The 20,468-nt window shown below is 42.8% G+C and overlaps 1 protein-coding gene across 1 annotated transcript; it reads left to right on the top strand.

Moving 5' to 3' along the window:
• The first annotated feature begins 1,791 nt into the window (after window positions 1–1,791).
• On the top strand, window positions 1,792–3,865 carry TMSB4X (thymosin beta 4, X-linked). The gene is made up of 3 exons (NM_001287029.1): window positions 1,792–1,848; window positions 2,885–2,998; window positions 3,424–3,865. Exons 2-3 carry the CDS (start codon window positions 2,899–2,901, stop codon window positions 3,456–3,458), a joined length of 135 nt encoding a protein of 44 aa, NP_001273958.1. The 5' UTR covers window positions 1,792–1,848; window positions 2,885–2,898; the 3' UTR covers window positions 3,459–3,865.
• The last annotated feature ends 16,603 nt before the right edge of the window (window positions 3,866–20,468 follow it).

Here is a 20,468-nt window from a genome sequence, read left to right as displayed (position 1 = left end):
TCTCCCTTCCTTTCTATCGGTATCTAAACAGACAGGCAGCAGGAAAGCTGCCATTACCTAACTGGAAAAATGCTCCAGGCTTCTGCAGACTTCTGCATTGCCTCTGCAAGGCCTATCCCTCTCTGAGGAAAAGGTCTCAGGGAGAAGCGGGGGGCCTTAGTGGCGTCCCCTTGTAATCGGGAGACTGAGGAGGAAAGAAGTGATTTTTGACAGCGGAGGGAAACTGGACTCTCCAAACCCCAAAGAAATGGTGTTGGCACGAAGCAGCTGCCGCTGAAAAGGGCCCCAAATCCACCCTGAGTTTCCACGATGAAGTGGACTCACCAACCAGTCAACTAGGGGAAGGTCAGAGGGACGCGGAACCAGAGGTGACATCCTGTGCCTGCCTGAAGGCTCAGTGCCCCCAGTTCGGGAGCAGAATGGCTGCCCGCCGACGGAGCAGGAACTGGGGAACCAGACGGTCACCTGCCCCCCACCACGAAGAAGGAAGTCTAGTGGATGAAGAAATGGGGAAGTCGGAGGTGCTCCTGCAGTGGCTGTTAAGAGTCTATAGAACAATTGATTTTAATCCCCAGTGAGACAAAAGCCTCTGCCATAAACGAGATTAACAAGAGGTTTCTAGAAACATTTTCTGAGGGAGAAGGAGTGGGGCAGCATTGCGCTAACTGCTTTATCTGAAAACCCAACCTGGCTTTTTTCCCCTTCACAGGCCTTGGGCAGCCCCACCCCCATGGTATTTGTAACTTGTTTCAGCCGCAAGGGGCGGGGGTCCCTCGTGTTCACAGAGTCAGGTGCCATTTTGAAAACTGCTCCAGTCTACCTCGAGCTCCCATGTTTCCGGATATAACTCAGATACGCACCTCAAAATGGAATCCTGCTCAAAAGACTCCCTTCGAAATAGAGTTCGCCTTTTCAATTTAATATTCAGGTTTTAGACATAATGGGATCGCAGCCTTTGGCCTTGTACCCGGGCCTCCTTGGCAATCACTTTTATAATTTAGGGAAATAAGGAACAGGAAAGTAAAGGAACTTCCCCCTGGTCCGGCAGCAAGTCAATAGCAGAGCTTGAACTTGAGACTTAATTTTTCTAAGAGGGAGGCGACATACTCAATAAACCCCGAAAAATTCACTACCAACTCGCAAATATTCCGGTTATTTGGTTTGGGTGCCCACCACAATTACAGTATTGAAAAAGAATAGGCGTGTTTCAGTGAGAAAATTTTCTTTTAAAAAATCACTTAAGGGTGCTTTACTTCTCAGTCAAGTCTAGGAGAATGCTAGCGAGACAAAGAGGGCCAGGGTGGGGCGTAGGGCTTCCACTGGTCTGAAAGCTGAGTCACAGGAATCGCAGCCCTGCAAGTGGGCGAGGCCGCGGGGCGAGGCATACTGCACCCCGGCTGGGGGATGTCTGCCACGGACAAAGGCAGTTTCACAGTAAAGGAATGCCTGTCCCGCTAGGTACCACCCAGGCCCTTAGTTATCACGCTCGGATCCCCAAGGGCCGGTTTTCGCGGCCGCTGCAAAAATCCACGCAGCTAGAACCGACATAAAGGGGTGGGGGATACGTTACGAAGGAAGTGCGGCGGCGAGAGGGCGCTTTACGCGCTTTATTTTGCCGCCCTCGTCGTGGCTTGGTGCATGGGTGGACGCGGGGCCCCCCCAAAAGCCATGCAGGCCCCGGACGCCGTTCCGGAGACGAAACCCGGCGCTAAGGAGTTAAGCGGGCGGGCAGATGACGTCACTCCATTTGCATAGGAGCGCGCATATAGCTGCGCCCGCCGCGCCCCGCTCGGCACTCGGCGGCGGCCACAGCGCAGACCCGACTTCACTCTCTCGCAGTTCGCTCCGGTGAGCCCCGGGGCCCTCTACCTCCTGCCCTCCGCTCCCCTTCCGGCCCCGCGCTCGCCCCCTCGCCGCCCGCAACCCCGAAACCCAGCGCGAGGGGTCGTCTGGGAAAATGCTGCTCTTCGGGAGCATGGGGAATGCCAGACCGTTCAGATGGGTAACAGGGTCGGGAATTCGGTGACTCTTAAATATGTTTTTTAAAACTGGCTTTTTGCTATTGCCGTTTGGAAGGGAATAGTTTTTTTCTCTTTCCTACCCTCAAAGGCATTCTGCATAGCCTCTTAGGCGGTGATGAATCAGGAATAGAAAGATCCTTTGTTCCAATTCACACCCACCCAAGCCCGGAGCTTCAGACTCAGTTATTTCTCTCGCCTCCGGTGGCTTCGTGGGCTGTATCTGTTAGGTTTAGGGCTGCGGGGCTATATTATGAAATCTGGAAAACGTCCTTCTTGCAGGCGGACGTGTGCGGGGCTGGCGAATTGCTCCTAAATTGAGATCCTAATCGATCTAGCTTTGTGTGCGGCTGCCTGCATTGTTGGCGAGAGGGAGGAAGCGGGGAGGGCGGTGGTCGGTGGCGCCCGGCCGCAGCTGCCGCCTTTGTGAGAAGAAAAGAAAGCCGCACGGCTCGCATCTTTGGGGAAGAGGCCGAGTATAGAAAAAAACATTTTGTGCAGCCTTGGCTTCATTTTCAGAAATCTTACTCGATTTTCTTCCCCTTAAACTTGAAATGACTTCACTTTTATGTTGAAACGCCGCCATTAATCGGCGGTGATTAATTTCACGCTTGCGAGAGATTCCGCCTCCAAAACGTGGGCGGTCTTCCCAATTTGGCCCCTCGCGTTTTGAAATCCTAAAGGCAGCGGGAAAGCGCTCTTTTTTTTTCCCAGTAGAAAGAGGAAGATGTTTAGCCCTGAATGAAAGTGGAAGGAGTTAAAAGTGTGTCTTCAGGCAGGAGACAGGAAGGCAGAACGCATTTTCTGAGCCCAGAAAGACGAGGGGTAGGTGGCTCATCCTCAACCTCTTGGCTTTGTACCTGCAGCGCCCTCTGCAACCATGTCTGACAAACCCGATATGGCTGAGATTGAGAAGTTCGATAAGTCGAAATTGAAGAAAACGGAAACGCAAGAGAAAAATCCACTGCCTTCGAAAGAAAGTAAGCCACCCCCCCCCGCTTCTTTCGAAAAGGCTGAGCGGGAGTGGCCGGGTGGGTAGGAGAGGATGGGAGGGGCTGGGAGAAGAATTGAGGTGGGGGTAGGGAGTGCGGGAGGAGCCAACAGCTTTTTGATTCTGGTGGCTTGCAAAGGTTAATTTAAAACTGCTGCAGCCAACAAACAATAGGGTTTAATAATTTAATGCAGTGTTTAATTTTCCATATTAATATGCAGATGCCGGTATCCTTTTATCTGTAAAAATGTTCTGTTTCGTAGAAGCATTTCATGATGGAATGCCTATTGGTACTTGATAGAATTTGTATAAGGAGAGATCTTTTTAGAAGAAAGGACTATAATCCTATGTTACGCTATACTGAATTCGCATCTTCACCCGCTCCATCATTTTTCTTTTTCTTTCCGGTCACAGCGATTGAACAGGAGAAGCAAGCAGGCGAGTCGTAATGCAGCGTGCACCGCCAGTATGCACTGTACATTCCACAAGCATTGCCTTCTTATTTTACTTCTTTTAGCTGTTTAACTTTGTAAGATGCAAAGAGGTTGGATCGAGTTTAAATGACTGTGCCACCCCTTTTCACATCAAAGAATGGAGAACTGCTGACAACGTAGGCGGCGCCTGCCTCTCCCATCTGCCTGTGTGGCCGGCAGGGAAGGAAGAGAACTTGCATGTTGGTGAAGGAGGAAGCTGGGTGGGACGACAGTGAAATCTAGAGTAAAAAGCTGGTCCAAGGTGTTCTGCGGGCTGTAAAATGCAGTTTAATCAGAGTGCCATTTTTTTTGTTGTTCAAATGATTTTAATTATTGGAATGCACAATTTTTTTAATATGCAAATAAAAAGTTTTAAAACCTGGCTGGTGTGACGCTTTGGTCTCTGAAAGGAGTGGCTTACTCAGATGAAATCTTGGTAAAAGGGTCTAAAGTGGGTGGCCTGGGGAGTGATAGATGGCAAACATCTGGCAATTTGGGTAAAAGACCAAAATGGGTTTCATCCAGGTATGCGAAATACCTCGTCTACACTGGGTAATTGGGAAATGGTTCATTTTCTTAGGCTGATTGAATTCCTGGTGTCTGGAGTTGAGTGAAAACTGACAAAAATATTTGCAGTCCTTACTTTTAAAGGGTTTGTTAAGCCTACGTTGAACCTCTCATCTCTTCAAGAAATTGAAGGTGGTATAATTCACAGCACACTACTTCAGGTGTCAAACTTGGTGTATTTAGCCAGTTACCAGTCTTGTCATATACGGAAAAACGACATTTTATTTAACAGCTCCTTTATAAAGGATTGAAGACGTGTTTCCTTCTTTGTCTAATGGCTGATTCCAATTCGAATCCAATATTTAAATTGTTTTTTGTAAAATAAGTGCACTTAGGATTAATAAACATGACTTAAAATTTAATCTAGATAATGAAAGAAAATCTTCAAATTTAAAGCACAGCAGCTGGGCAAGGATGAAAATCTTGCTGTGCAAGTCCAATAGGATTTAATGGGCTCACCCTCCAGAGCTTTACCTTTCTTGAGTCCTTGATAACTTCTCAATTACTTGAATACCTATATTAATCGATGGGTAAAAAACCCCCAAGTCCTTGTTCGAGGGGCGTTTAAGGTGCAGAAAGGGAAATGAGCAGGGTTTTAAAGGAGAGGGGATGGCTTAAACGTCTTTAATGGATTCCTCCTTTATATAAGGAAGGGTGCAAGTATTTTTTTAAATAATTAAGTGGAAACAGCATTTAATGATAGTTGATTTAATAGTTGAGCAAAGCTGAGATTCACAGTGCAAATGTCCAAGACAAGCTATACCCCCACCAAAAAGAACTGACTTAGGAAAAATAACCATTTTTAAGGAGAGGGGCTGGAGGGCACATTGTTGGTGATTAAATCGGTTGATTTCGTTTCCTTTTGCTCAACACTTATTTTGAGAAAGGCACAGGAAACCATTTACCTGTGGTTTATAGACAACCAGATCATCACCAAGAAGCCTTTATCTGCTTCACAAGGGAAGGGATAGGTGCAAAACCGGTGGCTGCAAAACCTGGAGGGCTTCGCCCTACAGGATCGATCAAGAACGGAGCAGTGAGCACAAAAGTCCGGGAGCCTTCTCAAGATGGAGTCCGCCCCCCCAGCCCTGTGTGTTCTCTTCCTGCCTGTAAGGAAGGGTGTGGGCAAAATGAAAATGTCCAAGGCACAAAGATAAAACCAAGCCCAGGTGTTTACTGAGTGCATTTTTCAAACAATGCCAAGATGAAATCAGATGGTAAGAAATGCACACAACTCCAGTCTTCCTCAGTTTTAAAATAAAAATGAGCATTTAAGGGGAAACGGGTGAGTCATGAAATCAAGTGATGGGAGAGAAGACCTTTCTCTCCCGGGACAACAAAGCCCAAACGTAGCCAGGAAAAAAAAAAACAATGAGAAATCTGGTAAGGATTGAATTTGCCTGCTTGGTGTGTGGGATGGCGAAACCCAAAAGCTTCTGCATGTATCTATCACATTGTACACTTTGCTGCTGTACATGGATGTGGGGGTGGGGGAGAGAGGCTGCTTGTTTTGTTTTTTTGCTGGGAAACGGAGAATTCTCCCCTCAAGTGAGGATCTTTGCAGAGGGTTGGGGTATTTATGAATCAGTTTGCGGATTTATACCCTCACTATTGCGTTTGAAGTGGACCATGCTTTTCACAAAGGGGACCTGAGGGTCACCGTTAGAATGACGGTGAGGGTCTTAGACCCTCTTCCCCCCAAACCCCCAGAAATAATACAAGCCAAGGGAGCTTATGTAAAAGTTGAAGGTTGCACCGTCCAGTCTGGGCTGGGACTTCTGCAAACTTTGAATTGAGCAGGAAGAATAAAGCAAAAATAGAGGAAGTAAAAGAGGCTCACAGACAGAGGCTTGGGACCGAGTCTTATTTATTTCTAAATCTTACAAATGCCTCAACCATCACAGCCACCCTTTTCAGTCTTCCAACGGATACAGTTTTCAGGCTAATTCATTCAGAACAGCATAGTCTTGGGGCCGATCTTGGAGGATTGTGTATATGGGGGAGCTGGGGGGATGTGTGCAAACTTACCAAACGTGGAGCTCCCTCGGCCCCCAGGGCCTCTTCCATGCCTGATAATCATTGCATCCTCCTCACGGCCTTGTGAATTAGACAGCATATCCTTGAAATGTACCGGGAAGATTTATTTGCCTCAAGAAGCGTCTAACTCCTCAAGACACCAAAATAAAAGAATTTTCTATCCTTTCTAAAAACGTATGGGGCCAATTTTGTGCTTACTTGAAAAAACAGTGCATTTAGCAAACAACATTATGACCAAAAAATAAAAATAGAAATCTTAAGCTCTTTTTAGTTCAATCATGTAAATTGAAAATTGTTTCATAGCTTGAAAAGTACTTCACGCTTATTTACGCTGGTAGCATTCACTGGCCTGGCAAGAGAATAAGAAAATTACCCTCCCCAGTCCCTCACCCCAATTTCTCACTTTTTAAAGAGTGGCTTACACACCAATCTAAGAGAATGACATACACCAGTTTGGAGTTCAACTATATTTTATTTGCATGTAAGGAGAAGGGATTGAATTACAAATTGCAGATACAGATGTTCCATGAAGTAAGCTAAGAAGAAAATATGTGTCTATGACCTCTATTTACCTGGCTTATTTTATCTTGGATACGTGTATTTTTTTTATCCCTCTAGTCACACACTCATGCTGGTACCAGCCCAGCTCTTTTGTGAGCAGGGTCCATGTAGTCTGTGTTCCTATTTGTGTATTTTTTCTTCTACATCCAATAGCGTGCCTTTTGTAGTGGTGGATAAATACTAGGGTTTCAGCAAACCCTTTTCCTCTATTAACTGATGGCAATCTCATTTAACATGTTTTTGAACATACTTTTGAGTATGTGAATAGCATGCTCAAAACACAATTTTAATATATATATTAATATAATATATGCAATTTTATATACAATTAAAAATATATATATATATATAGTCTTGCCTGGAAAATTCCATGAATGGGGGAGCCTGGAGGGCTATAATCCATGGGGTTGCAGAGAGTCGAACACAACTGAGCTACTGAGCATATATATATATACATATATATATATACACACACACACACACACATATATATGTTTGATTAGTTGCTCAGTCATGTCCAACTCTTTGCTATCTCATGGACCATAATCTACCAGGCTCCTCTAGCCATGGGATTCTCCAGGCAAGAATACCGGAGTGGGTTGCCATTTCCTATTCCAATATATATGTATATGTATATGGTAGTGGTGGTTTAGTAGCTAAGTCATGTACACCTCTTTGCAGCCTCATGGACTTCAGCTCGCCAGGCTCCTTTGTCCATGGGATTTTCCAGGCAAGAATACTAGCATGGGTTGCCATTTCCTTCTCCAGAGGATATTGCTGACCCAGGGATCCGACCCATGTCTCCATGTCTCCTGTCTTACAGGAGGATTCTTTACCTCTGGGCCACAAGGGAAGCCCTGTGTGCGTGTGTGAGTGTGTGTGTGTGAGTGTGAGTGTGTGTGTATGTGTGAGTGTGTGTGTGAGTGTGTGTGTGTGTGAGTGTGTGTGTGAGTGTGTGTGTGTGTGGGGGGCCCTAAATGGGAAACCTTGAAAAAGAAGGGCTAGCTTTGCGGTTTAGAGCTAAGATGGCACCTGGCAGAAGAGATGAGGGCGCTGCATAAGTTGGTTGTTAAAACTTTTGATTGGCTCTCTTGACTTCCTGCACGTGGACAGCACGTGATCACCATAGACTCTTGTTACAATGAAGCACATGACGACTTGACCTTTAACGTGATTGGTGCACCTATGGTATATTAAGATTTGACCTTTAACGTGATTGGTGCAACTATGGCATATTACAATTTGACCTTTGATGTGATTGGTCCAACCCTCGCAAAACCCCCTTGCTTGCCTATATAAACCAAGAGTTTGTGGCAATGAAGTGGAACTGCTTAGACAGAACCCCTGTCCGTGATTGTCTGTCACTCGCGGAGGGGCTGGGTTGGCGGACAGCAGGCTCACCTCTCCTCGGACCGTCAGCTTTGCTGAGGGAAGTTCCACTGCCTCTCTTTTTCTGCGGAGCGCCCACCGCATGTGTGTGTGTGTAAAGTTAAGTTGTTAGTCGCTCAGTTGTGTCCAGCTCTGTGAACCCATGGACTGGGGGCTGCCAGGCTCCTCTGTCCATGGAATTCTCCAGGTAAGAATACTGGAATGGGTTGCTATTTCCTTCTCCAAGGGATCTTCCTGACTCAGGGATTGTACCCCAGTCTCCTGCATTGCAGGCAGATTCTTTACTGTCTGAGCCACCAAGGACACTACATATATTAATGTCTCCTTATTAAGGAGATTATACAGGGACATTCTTCTCAATACTTATTGCTAATACACACCTAAATATAATGAAAGTAAGTTCACAGGTAATGTGGAATCTCCATTCGTGAAATTTAATACTTTTTACAAATATATTTAAAGAGCTTTGAATGCTAATTTGCCACCATCTATTGTGAGGTGGTTTTCAATCAGTGCTTGTAACCAACTCCATATTATTAAGCCAGAGTGCTGGATCATTCATTCATTCCATTGATGTTTATTGCTTGCCCAATACATGCCAGGTATTTTATTTGCCACAGAGATTGTCATAAATAAAATGTAGCCTCTGCCGTTGTTTCTTCCCTTAGTTCAAGATATCCTTTTAATCTCAACCTGAGTAAAAAATGCTAAGAAGTTATTCTTTTCCATTTTTAGGGTGAATGTCGAACCCAAGGGCTTTGTATATTTAGGTGAGTGTGAAGATCTATTCTCTGCTTTGGTGTGGACTTTTTCCCAAAGGTCTGTATAATGACTCCATTGAAATCCCTCCAAAAGCTCAAGGGTGAGTGATATTTGATGGAAACCACCTGATTCTTTTCATCACAATCAAATGTTTTTCAGCATAGAAAGATTAGGTATAGTAACTCTTGCCTCTCATCTAACAATCTTTTATGAGAAATGCCCAAGTTTTAGGAATGGACTGGCTGGATGTTGTTTTAAAATCAGTTCTACGATTTTATTATTTAGATGCTGAATTTCCAGAGGAAGACTTCTCTCTTTTTTTTAAACTTTATTTTATTGAAGTATAGTTGATTTACAGTGCTGTTACTTTCAGATGTACAGCAAACACACAGACACACATACATCTTTTTTTTCAGATTCTTTTCCCTCATAGGTTATTACAAAATATTGAGTATAACTCCCTGTGCTATACAGTAAGTCCTTATTGGTTATCTATTTTATATATACTACTGTGTGTATCTGTTAATGCCAAGCTCCTAGTTTATCCCTTCCCTTCCCCTCAGCTTTTTCCTTTGGAAACCATAAGTTTGTTTTCTATGTATGTCCAGAGAAACACTTCTTATTGCTAAATTCTTACCCTTCCTCTGTCAACCTTCTTTCTCCAATTTGACCAAGACTGACAGGGGCAAAAACAACAGTCATTCAAATTTTGAAATCCCTCAGATGGTGTAGCAAAATGGTGAACACATGAGAATATCTTTAAGCCTAGCACCTGGCTGATGGACAGCTGGGTCACTTCCATTTAGTAGGACCCCAGAACTTTGAGCCTCAACAGAGAGGGACAAGTTATGTTCGTAATCTATTCAAAGCAGTTGAAGCTATTTTTTTTAATACAATAGAATTTATTTATTTATTTATTTTAAATCTTATTTTTACTTTATTTTACTTTACAATACTGTATTGGTTTTGCCATACATTGACATGAATCCACCACGGGTGTATACGAGCTCCCAATCCTGAATCACCCTCCCACCTCCCCCCCCCCCCAATGCCATCTCTCTGGATCATCCCCATGCCACCAGCCCCAAGCATCCTGTATCCTGTATCGAACATAGACTGGCACTTCGTTTCTTACCTGATAGTATACATGTTTCAATGCCATTCTCCCAAATCATCCCACCCTCTCCCTCTCCCTCAGAGTCCAACAGTCTGTTCTATACATCTGTGTCTCTTTTGCTGTCTCGCATACAGGGTCATCATTCCATTTTTCTAAATTCCATATGTATGTGTCAGTATACTGTATTCGTGTTTTTCTTTCTGGCTTACTTCGCTCTGTATAATCGGCTCCAGCTTCATCCATCTCATTAGAACTGATTCAAATTTATTCTTTTTAATGGCTGTTCTTGTCCCATTATTGTCAAACCACAGGAAATTATGCTTTTCTTCATTACCACACTGAATTTTGTAAGTGGCTAATACCTTTGGCTATGTAGAGACTTTGTCATAGAGTTTTCCTAATCTAAGAACAAAAATTTCATGAGGTTAAAGATATACACTATATATACATAATATACACATATCGATGTCATCTTGTTATTGTAACCTAAAGTCATGGCTTGCATGGTGGGTAGAAAAAAACAGTTGTTCTGAAAACATACATTGAGCACTTCCTGTGTTCCCAGCTCTTTCCTAGATGCTAGGGATAGGAATCTGAATCTGAGCTGGGCCTGATGGGAGAGGCAGACCTGTGTACATGAAAAGCCACATAGAGCGTGAGCCATAGATCGGTTCATTTACCCAACAATTTCACTGAGCTCCATGTTTGCCACATGATACTTGGGTTGCGAGATCCATGACAGCAGATGGTTAAGGGCCTGTCTGCTTCACTAAGGAGTTTTATAAACTCCCCTTCAGCAACTGGGGCTTTTCAGAAGTAAACTCACTTAGCCCACGTGAGATAGTTTCTAGATTCTTCCTGTTTGAAATGAAGCTATATGGAGGATAGGGCAAAGAATGGACTGCCCATGCTTGCCATCAACAAAGCCAATTGTCATTAACAATTAATTGACATTAACCAAGCATGAGAAGGTAATATATCAGACTTGTATTGGTGTTTCTTAGTCTACTTTTCAACAACACAGGCAGTCAGATCTCCATACTGGAAACTCATTTCATGTTGATTTGCTTCCAATTTTTATACTGGTGTAGACAGAGGTTAATATATTTGAAATAATTAAAATTATATTTATTTTTGGTGGGCTTTGTGTGGTTTGCAGTGCCTTATTCTAGGGTTTGCACACTAAAAGCTGGTCTTCAATCATGTATGACTCTCTCTGTGTCGTCTTCTCTTCTAAGGACACTCACTTGTCATTGGGGTTAAGGCCCACCTGGGCAATCCAGGATGTTCTCATTTCAAAATCCTTAAATGTGTAAAAGCTCCCTTTCCAAATAAGTCAACATTCACAAGTTCCAGGGATTTGACATGAGTAGAGCTGTTGGGGAGAGGGGCAAGGCACCATCTAACCCACTAGGAATCATGACCCAGTTAAACCTCGATGGTTGAAGTAGCAAACTGGTGATCAGCTCTGTGGGCAGAGACAAAAATTTTACTGAACAAATGGGTTTGTGGGAGGAGAGAGGATAATTGCAGTTTTTTTTTTTTTGCATCCATCAGAAAGTTATTCCATGATATAAGAAGTCATAAGGAAAAACTTCTAGGAGCTGTGAATCAGCAGGGACCAAGGGGAATAGAATGGAAGGAAAATCAAAGGCTTGGGATTGGTTGTAGATTTACTGTAATGACAGAGATGAGGAGCCCAGGTGGCCATAGGAGAAAACAATGGTGCTGCTGCAACAATTGGAAATGTGCACAAGGCAAGAGCAGAATACCATGTGGGAAACAAATATTAATGCCCCAGGTTTCCTTGGCGGCTCAGTGGTAAAGAATCCGCCTGCCAGTGCAGGAGTTGCAGGTTCGATCCCTGGGTCAGGAAGATCTCCTGGAGGAGGAAATGGCAACCCACTCCAATATTTTTGCCTGGGAAATCCCTTGGACAGAGGATCCTGGAGGGCTATGGTCCATGGGGTCCCAGAGTCAAACACGACTGAGCGACTGAGCATGCACGCCCACAGCATGACAATAAATGACACTGCTTAGTTAGGAAAGAAAATAAAGCTACCTCTCATTGATGTCCAAATAGCATTTTCCTTTTTTTTTAATCCTAATGGCCAAGTAGACAAGATCTGTTCTCCATCATCCTGGAAAATTTAATCTCTCGTCCACCTATCACTCCCCCCGGTCCTGAATTCTCCTGCTTCTCTTCACTCATCTTTTTCTCTGGTTCTGCTTCACCTGCCCCTTAGATATTGGTTTGTGCACAGAGCTAACCTTGACCTTATAGTCTTCCTCATCTATGCTCTTCCTTTCCCCATGGCTTCGCCTAGAAAGTTTCTTTAACCTGATGACTTTACGACTCCTTTGAACTCCATCTGGCTCTCTTTCAGGCTCCATTGCTTAAAGTCATCCTGTCTACAAAACTTGTCCTCCCAACTTGGTCAATGGCATCATTGTTGTTTAAGACACTTGAAAAGACACCTGTATCTCGTGACTCGCTGCTCACGTCCATCATTCACCAGCCCTGGGAATTTAATGCAAACACTGGTCTACAAGCTGTGTCCTTGGGTTCAAATTTTTCTTTCTGTCAAGTTCTCTCTTCCCTATTTGCCCCATCCTCATCCCAGTCATTTTCCAAGGCCCAGTTCCTTTCACATCCTCCAAGGAGTCTCCTTAGACCTAAGCTCAGATTGATTCTGCCCTTCCCCAATGCCTGCTGCATCCTACTGGTACTTTCTATGAAGACTTTAGAATCTACACCTCATTGGAATAGAGTGATGACCTAAATCTCGGTTTCCCTTTCCAGATTGGAGGCTCCTTGGCTGGGGAGGAACAGAAGAGTTTCTCGCATGGAGCTCTGTGGAGTACGTGCTTGAGAAATGTGAGTTGAACTGCTTTCTATTGAATTTACACACAACATATAGGAATCTTGCCAATAAAAGATGCAAGGTATAGCTAGTTTTCCCCACCCCTGGGGTCGGAAATTCACGTGTTTACAGGTGCCCAGCAGGTCACATAAATAACCGGAGAGGTCAAGCTCTGTCGAGAGAAACGAGGCAGCCCTTTCAGCTCCATAAGGAAACATGGACTCAGTGTTGCCAATTCCGATTTTTCAAGAGAAGGCAGAAATGGAGAACTTGAAATGTGCAGTCCCCCAGGTTTTAATTATTGGCAACTAAGTAGAGATATTTTAACCTTTTGTTGTAAAATTGAAGAAAGTAAAGAAAACTACAAAAAAACACACAAACCTATAGTTTAATGTGTTGTGAGGCAGATATCCAGCTCTTATAATGGAAACTCAGGTCGAGAAACAGAACTTGGTCACCCATCCCAGGAGCCCCACCTGGGTTCCCTTCCAGTCTCAACACCTCCATATGAACCTCTCCTCTGCATTTATACTAATAATCTGCTTTCATTTTCTTATGGTTTTATCAATTGTATGTACACCCTGAGGTGCTATACTCTAACAATACAAATTTAGTCATTTTTGAAAATTTGTGTCTTTTTATCTACATCTGCCAACCCTTCCTTTTCCTTACAATTTTTCTGTTGAAGTACTTGGGGTATTTGGAGAAGGAAATGGCAACCCACTCCAGTGCTCTTGCCTGGAGAATCCCATGGACAAAGAAGCCTGGTAGGCTATAGTCCATGGGGTTGCAAGAGTCGGGCACGACTTAGTGACTACACCACCACCACCTGGGGTGTTGGACTTGTAAAGTTTCTCACAGTCTGGATTTTGCTGATGTTTACTGAGTGGTGCAGCTCATGATGTGATCTGCACTTGCTGTACTTTGGCATCGAGATCCAGAACTCATGTTCATAACTGAAACACTATTTTCAATTGTGAACATCATCTGTTGGCAGCAGCTTACCTCTGCATCCTCTCCCTTGCTCTCTCTCCTTATTTGTTTCTCTCTCTGCTTATTTTGCCCTGACTATGGGAAAGATTGAGGGCGGGAGGAGAAGGGAACGACAGAGGATGAGATGGTTGGATGGCATCACTGACTCAATGGACATGAGTTTGGGTAAACTCTGGGAGTTGGTGATGGACAGGGAGGCCTGCTGTGCTGCGGTCCATGGGGTTGCAAAGAGTTGGATACGACTGAGTGACTGAACTGAACTGATGAATAAATCGGTCAACTTCTTTGCCACATTCCATGGGGAGAGGATGACAATGTATTCTCATCTAACAGAATCAAAGTCTTCCTAATACTCACATGGCTTACCATAAACTTTCAGCATCGTGGTTCCTTGGATCCTGTAACGTGGGCCACATAGGGATGTTTAAAGGGAGAAAACAGGCAACCTCCCAGAGACCCATTGGTTTCCTTTCCATCAGATAATCCACCAGGTGGGAGTCAGCCAAGACACTTGTCTTTCCCACACCAGATGACAGGATTTCCTCTGACCACAGGACATACTGGTTTAAAGGAGAAGTCTAGAACCACTTCCCACATGGGGAAAGGAGGTAGGGAGGTATAACTCTGAGTATAGGTGCCAAAAGTCAGAGTGCGAAAGACAAGGGAGCTGTGTCTTCCATGGGAGTAAAAGGAAACAGAATTTGCAGAGAGACATCCAGGATAGAAAAGTTCTGGTGAAAAAAAATCTATTAAGAAATCTGCAAAATCCCGTGGAAAAATACATAAGAAATGGAGAACAGCAAAAACAACAAAATGAGAGAGGCAAAAAAAAAAAAAAAAAAAGGAATCTAGACAATAGAACCAAGATGACCTGTTGTAGATCAGAAAACACTTTCCCAATCAATGAAAGGGCCTGGTGAGCCAAGCTAAAATATGTCCATGGTAGTACCTGTAATTGATTATAATCATTTAAACGACTTAATCACTTCAGTTAGACTCTATCCCTAGTGTTAGATTGCTGCCCAGATAAAGCTCTTTTTATTACAAGTCAGAGATCAGGGTGGTTTAATACTCACTGTGGTCCCTGCTAGACTGGATGCATAAAGCACAATGGCTATTGATTAGCCGGTTAATAACCAGGCAAAAACTTGTCTCTAGATTCAGTGACTTGAAGAGCTAGTGACCTAGGAGGAATTTCCTCTTGCTGAATGGGCAAGTCTCTTGCTGAATGGTGGAAACTAACTCGTTACACCAGTGGGGGGCACTTCAGCTGACCTGACCCTTTCTTTTCCTTTCCACCCTTGTCACCCCATTGTTATCCTACCTCAAGTCCACTGTTAGTGAAATGTCTGATTTTACCCAGATGGCGAGGTGAAATTTTCCTAAAAGAATATAGCATCCAGTGTCTGGCAACAATTGACTTGCATTCAAACGGAATGTTGAGTTTCAAAAGACGTTTTCTTTAAATGAAAATTTGCCTGGTCACCATGCTTTGGGCATGAAAAGATAACATCATAGGGGAGAAAAGACACATCTTCCTTACAGAATAATTCCAAATGATGTATGAAGATATTCTCTGTCCAAGAGGGAGAGATTAACCCCTCCGCACCTCCCAGCCACACTGGGCTAGATTTAGTGACTCCTTCCAAAACTAGAGTATGACAGGGGAGGAAAAAACAGCACTATTGTAGTGGAGAAACCTGCCAGATAGCACCTTAACCAAGTGATGAAGGGTAACATTGTCAGCGATGTTATATAGATCTTAGGTACCTTCTGATGTTTGCCACGAGAAGGGAACTTTGCCACTTTCCAAAAATGAATAACCCCAGTCTAATGAGACAAACATCATGCACTCCCAGATCAAGGGACATTCTATTAAATTCCTATCTGACTATTGAAAATTGCCAAGGTCCTGAAAAAATATGGGAAGATGCAGAAACTGTCAGTTCTGAAGAGACGAAGATGATTACTAAATGCAATGTGGGATCCTGGATTGAATTCTGGAACAGAAAGAGGAATGGAAATGTGGATGAAACTGGAATAAAATCTTCTGTTTAGTTAACAGTAACACAGGCTTGTTAATTTCTTAGCTGTGACAAACACTATAAAGTTGATTGAAAGAAAGTAAACGACAGAAGATAACATCTTTAAATTGGGTACCAAGTATTCAACCTAGATTTGTTTTTAATAATTTAATACTCCACGTATCTTGTTAGTACACAGAGCATCTGTTAACATGGTGAAGTCTTCTGTAACAGTTCATGGCAATCTGTTTGGTGTATAAAGCAAGAAAAATCAAGGCTCTAGATCTGATATGGCTGCATAGTTCTGTGTGATTCTTTAGCTGTAGTCTCAGTCCTAGTTTTGTCTAGAGAGATCTTGAGCAAATGTACACTGTTTGAATCGGGGTGGTTTAATACTCACTGTGGTGCCTTCTTCCCAACCCTGGAAAATAACTGAAAACACGTGGTGTGTTGAAGGTGACCCAGCAGTGCTATCTTTCCATATGAAGAACTGCTTGATTATAATTAAAGCTTTCATTTGACTATTAAAATTAAAGAACAGCTATAAATTAAAGTAACAATATTAAAACCTCTGGGGAGTAAGTCTAAAGCTCCTCTTTAATTAGAGAGCTACGAAACTTAAGGCACACTAATTCTTTTCAGCATCAAGGTCTCATTTTGCACAGAAGCTGGTATTTTGTAAATCACAGTTCTTCCAGGGCTGAGGACAAATTTTGGTTCTTGCCTAGGATTATGGCCTGAAGTATTTTAAGAACTAGGCTACAAGTTGGAGGACACTAATTTCTTATCCTTATTGAACATATGAGAATCTAGGTGGTCTTGGCCATGTCACAATTTTTCTCGATTAAAGGTCCCTTAGTTCTATAGTTAGACATTGGGTTATTAACCTTACTTGACTGTCATAGCTGAAAAAGTTTGAAATTTTTGTTGTAATCATGAAATACCCACCTCTCCATAAAGAATACAGTCTCTCCTTAACAACAGAAGGCATTAGTTACAGGTGGTGGATTTGCTTATTAATTGCATATTCTTCTTTGTATTTTTCTTTATTTTTCAGATGTGTGTATATATATATATAGTCATACAAACAGAAAGCTGTGTTTGAAAACATAAGGACATATATTGGGTTGGCCAAAAAGTTTGTTCAGTTTAAATATACTAATAGATTTTTCATTAAGAGTTACTGAGTTTAACTAAGATATTGTGCTCAGGTGAGCCTTAATCCTTCACTATAATCAGTTTTTCCAGGACAATCTGAAAGTTGAACTTGGCTTTCAGTCCATCCCCTGACCGCCTATTTCCCCTTGCCAGTCTTAATATTTGTGCTTTCTCTTTATAGACCTTATTCTTCAGTTTTTCTTTTTTTTCCATTGGATTAAAACAAGCAATGAGCTTTTAAAAGAACATTCCTCATGGTAGATATCTCCAGAGAGCTTATATTTACTTTAAACTGAGTTTTGCCAGACCGCCCAAGTGGATCCTCCTCATTTTTCATTATCTGTCAAGATATTACACTGTAGAGGACACAATGGCATAAAATTGGGGTTGTTGTTGTTCAGTTGCGTCTGAGTCTTTGTGACCCCATGAACTGCAGCATGCCAGGCTTCCCTGTCTTTCACTATCTCCGGGAGCTTGCTCAAACTCGTGTCCATTGAGTTGGGGATGCCATCCAACCACCTCACCCTCTGTTGTCCCCTTCTCCTGCCCTCAGTCTTTCCCAGCACCAAGGTCTTTTTCAATGAGTTGGCTCTTCAGATCAGGTGGCCAAAGTAATGGAGCTTTAGCTTCAGCATTGATCCTTCCAATGAAGATTCAGGGTTGATTTCCTATAGGATTGACTAGTTTAATCTCATTGCAGTCTAAGGGACTCTCAAGAGTCTTCTCTAGCAACACAATTTGAAAGCATCAATTCTTTGGTGCCCAGCCTTCTTTATGGTCCAACTTTTACATCCATACATGACCACTGGGTTAGTCCAGCAAAACTCTTGATAACCCAACAGGACAAGACAAAATCATGACAGTAGTTTTCTGTCTAGCTCTAGAAAAATGATTCATACTTTTCCTCCCTTTCTTCCTTCTTTCTTTCATTCCTTCTTTTGAGGTTTGTAAAAAGACAAAATTATATGTGTGTGTGTGTGTATATATATATATATATGTAGCATTTTGGTGCCCAAAAAATTGAATTTTGGAAAGTGGAATTGCCATTTGCTATGTTCCCATCGGCTAAAGAAATGCTTTTTATAAGAATTTGCAAACTCTAGTCCAGTCTTTTACATCTGTAACATTATACTTGTTTGTTTTATAACATAATACCAGCATGACATTATAGTTAGCTCTATCTGAGACTAAAATTATATATTTCAGTGCGATGAATGAGGACATAGGGAAACTGGACATTTGGAGTTTGTCCATGATTATCTGAAGATCGCTGAGATCTGGGTTTGCTGAGTCACTTCAGCTTAGTTATCTTGGCTGATTGCCACCAATCACATTTAGGGATTCTGCCATCACCTGGTCCATTTTTAATACATAGTAACGTGTATGTCAACTAGTGCAAAGGACTGCATGGTAATTTTAACCTCCTGCTTGGGTCTTTAGTTGTAAGAACCACAAACTACACCTGAGTTTCTTGTGTAGAATGAAATGCACAACAAGTGCCCTTAGCAAAAATAATATCAGCCTCCTCTATAAAGATCTGGCATGATTTATAAACCTGACCACTCTAAACACATCTTTGCTAATTTAATACATATGTATATACTTACTCCTGCTTTTTCATCTGTAAAAATCTTCATTCCTAAAAAAGAGAAGAACCTTTTATAATGATTAATTCATTAACTCTGATAATGTCTCTACATATCAGAGTCATCAAGCTCTGGCTGGAGGGCCAGGTTTGGCCAGCTACCTGTTTTTCTATAGCCTGAGTGCTAAGGCTGGTGTTTATATTTATAAATGACTGGAAAACAAAGGAATAGTATTTCTTGGCATATAAAAATTATATGACCATCACATTTCAGTGTCCATAAAGTCTGATTGGTACCCTCGTTCACATGTGGCTCGCCTGTGGCTTTTATGTTCAGTGGCGGAAGTGGGTAGCTCTGTCAGAGACTCTATGTCCTGCAAAACAGAAAATATTTACTATGTGAAAAAGTTTGCTGCTTCCTGTTCCAAATAAAGCTATTTTGGGAAGGAGAACTGAACCCCAGCATGAAGTGGGTAGACATAGAAAAATGATTGCAATGAAATGGCCTGGGATATAAACCAAGCTTCACATGTGATGTCATTTCTAGTGCAGCATCTTGCGTAAGTGGGGGAAATTAAAATCTAGAGATAAAAGTAAAAACCAAAAATCTAAATTTCGCATTGTGGGGAAGTCTGGAGAATAGAGCCCAAGGATTGAGGGCATATTTTATATATTGTCAAAATGTGCCTTTTCTGGACCAGCCTGTTTCCCTTCCTGGTTGCAGAGCTGTGCAGCACTAGGCCATCACAAACCCTTGCTGACTGACTGTTGGATGAGGGTCACTCACCTCTGACCTTGGTCAGTGTAGGCAGTAATCAGGGTGATCTTTGAATGTTTAGCATGTCAAAGCACACATACTTTGGTGGTGGGCATGTAAAGGCTGAGTCTGTGTAAATTCCGTAAATGGCCTCCGTAGAAGTGCTATAGTCAGGGTTTCAAAAACCCTTCCTCTTATTTTGGACAGATTTTCATCCATTTGTGAGGGTATAATGAAGATTAGAATTTCAGTACTTGTATTAACCTTGGCCATGGTGGAGAATGGACCTGGCTAAGAACAGTGGTTATACTTTGTAATTTCTGGTTTGTGTGAGTAAGTGAGTATCTCATGTTTTATTGGGGGATAATCTCCTGTACTGGGGGCTTTCCTGGTGGCTCAGATGGTAAAGAATCCTCCTGCAATGCAGGAGACCTGGGTTCTGTCCCTCGGTTGGGAAGATCCCCTGGAGGAGGGCATGGCAACCAACTCCAGTATTCTTGCTTGGAGAATCCCCATGGACAGAGGAACCTGGCAGGGGCTACAGTCCATGGGGTCACAAAGAGCTGGACATGACTGAGGGACTAAGCACAGCACACAGCAGCCTCCTGTATGGGACTTCCCAGGTGGTGCTAGTGGTAAAGAACCCACTTGCCAATGCAGGAGACATAGGAGATGCGGGTTCTATCCCTGGGTCAGGAAGATCCCCTGGAGGAAGGCATGGCAACACACGCTATATTCTTGCCTTGAGAATACCATGGACAGAGGAGCCTCCAGGGCTACAGTCTATGGGATTGCAAAGAGCCAGGCATGACTTAGCAACTGAGCACACAATCTCCTGTATATAATTTATAAATGCATAATACATGTTTTACATACTTGTGTGCTCAAACTCTAAAATTTTTGTATTGAAATATAGCTGATTTACAATTTTGTGTTTCAAGTGTACAGCAAAGCGATTCAGTTATACATATGTGTGTGTGTGTATGTATATATATATATTCTTTTTAAGATCCTTTTCCCTTATAGGTTATTAGAAGATATAAATTTTTTTGGGCTTCACTGTACGGTGTACAGGATATTAGTTCCCCAGCCAGGGATGGAACCCATGCCCCCTGCAATGGAAGCACAGAGTCCTAACCACTGAACAGCCAGGGAAGTCCCAAACTTTTCAT

This window comes from Capra hircus, assembly GCF_001704415.2.
Source record: "Capra hircus breed San Clemente chromosome X unlocalized genomic scaffold, ASM170441v1, whole genome shotgun sequence".
In the NCBI taxonomy this organism is placed as follows: domain Eukaryota; kingdom Metazoa; phylum Chordata; class Mammalia; order Artiodactyla; family Bovidae; genus Capra; species Capra hircus.
The sequence above is the reverse complement of the archived record's forward strand: the minus strand, read 5'-3'. Positions and strand labels throughout refer to the sequence as shown.

Bases quoted from the DNA above. Each gene is read 5' to 3' on its own strand.
- TMSB4X (NM_001287029.1), top strand. From the start codon at position 2,899: ATGTCTGACAAACCCGATATGGCTGAGATTGAGAAGTTCGATAAGTCG. The intron at 2,999-3,423 runs GTAAGCCACCCC...TTCCGGTCACAG, and splicing joins TCCACTGCCTTCGAAAGAAA to CGATTGAACAGGAGAAGCAA.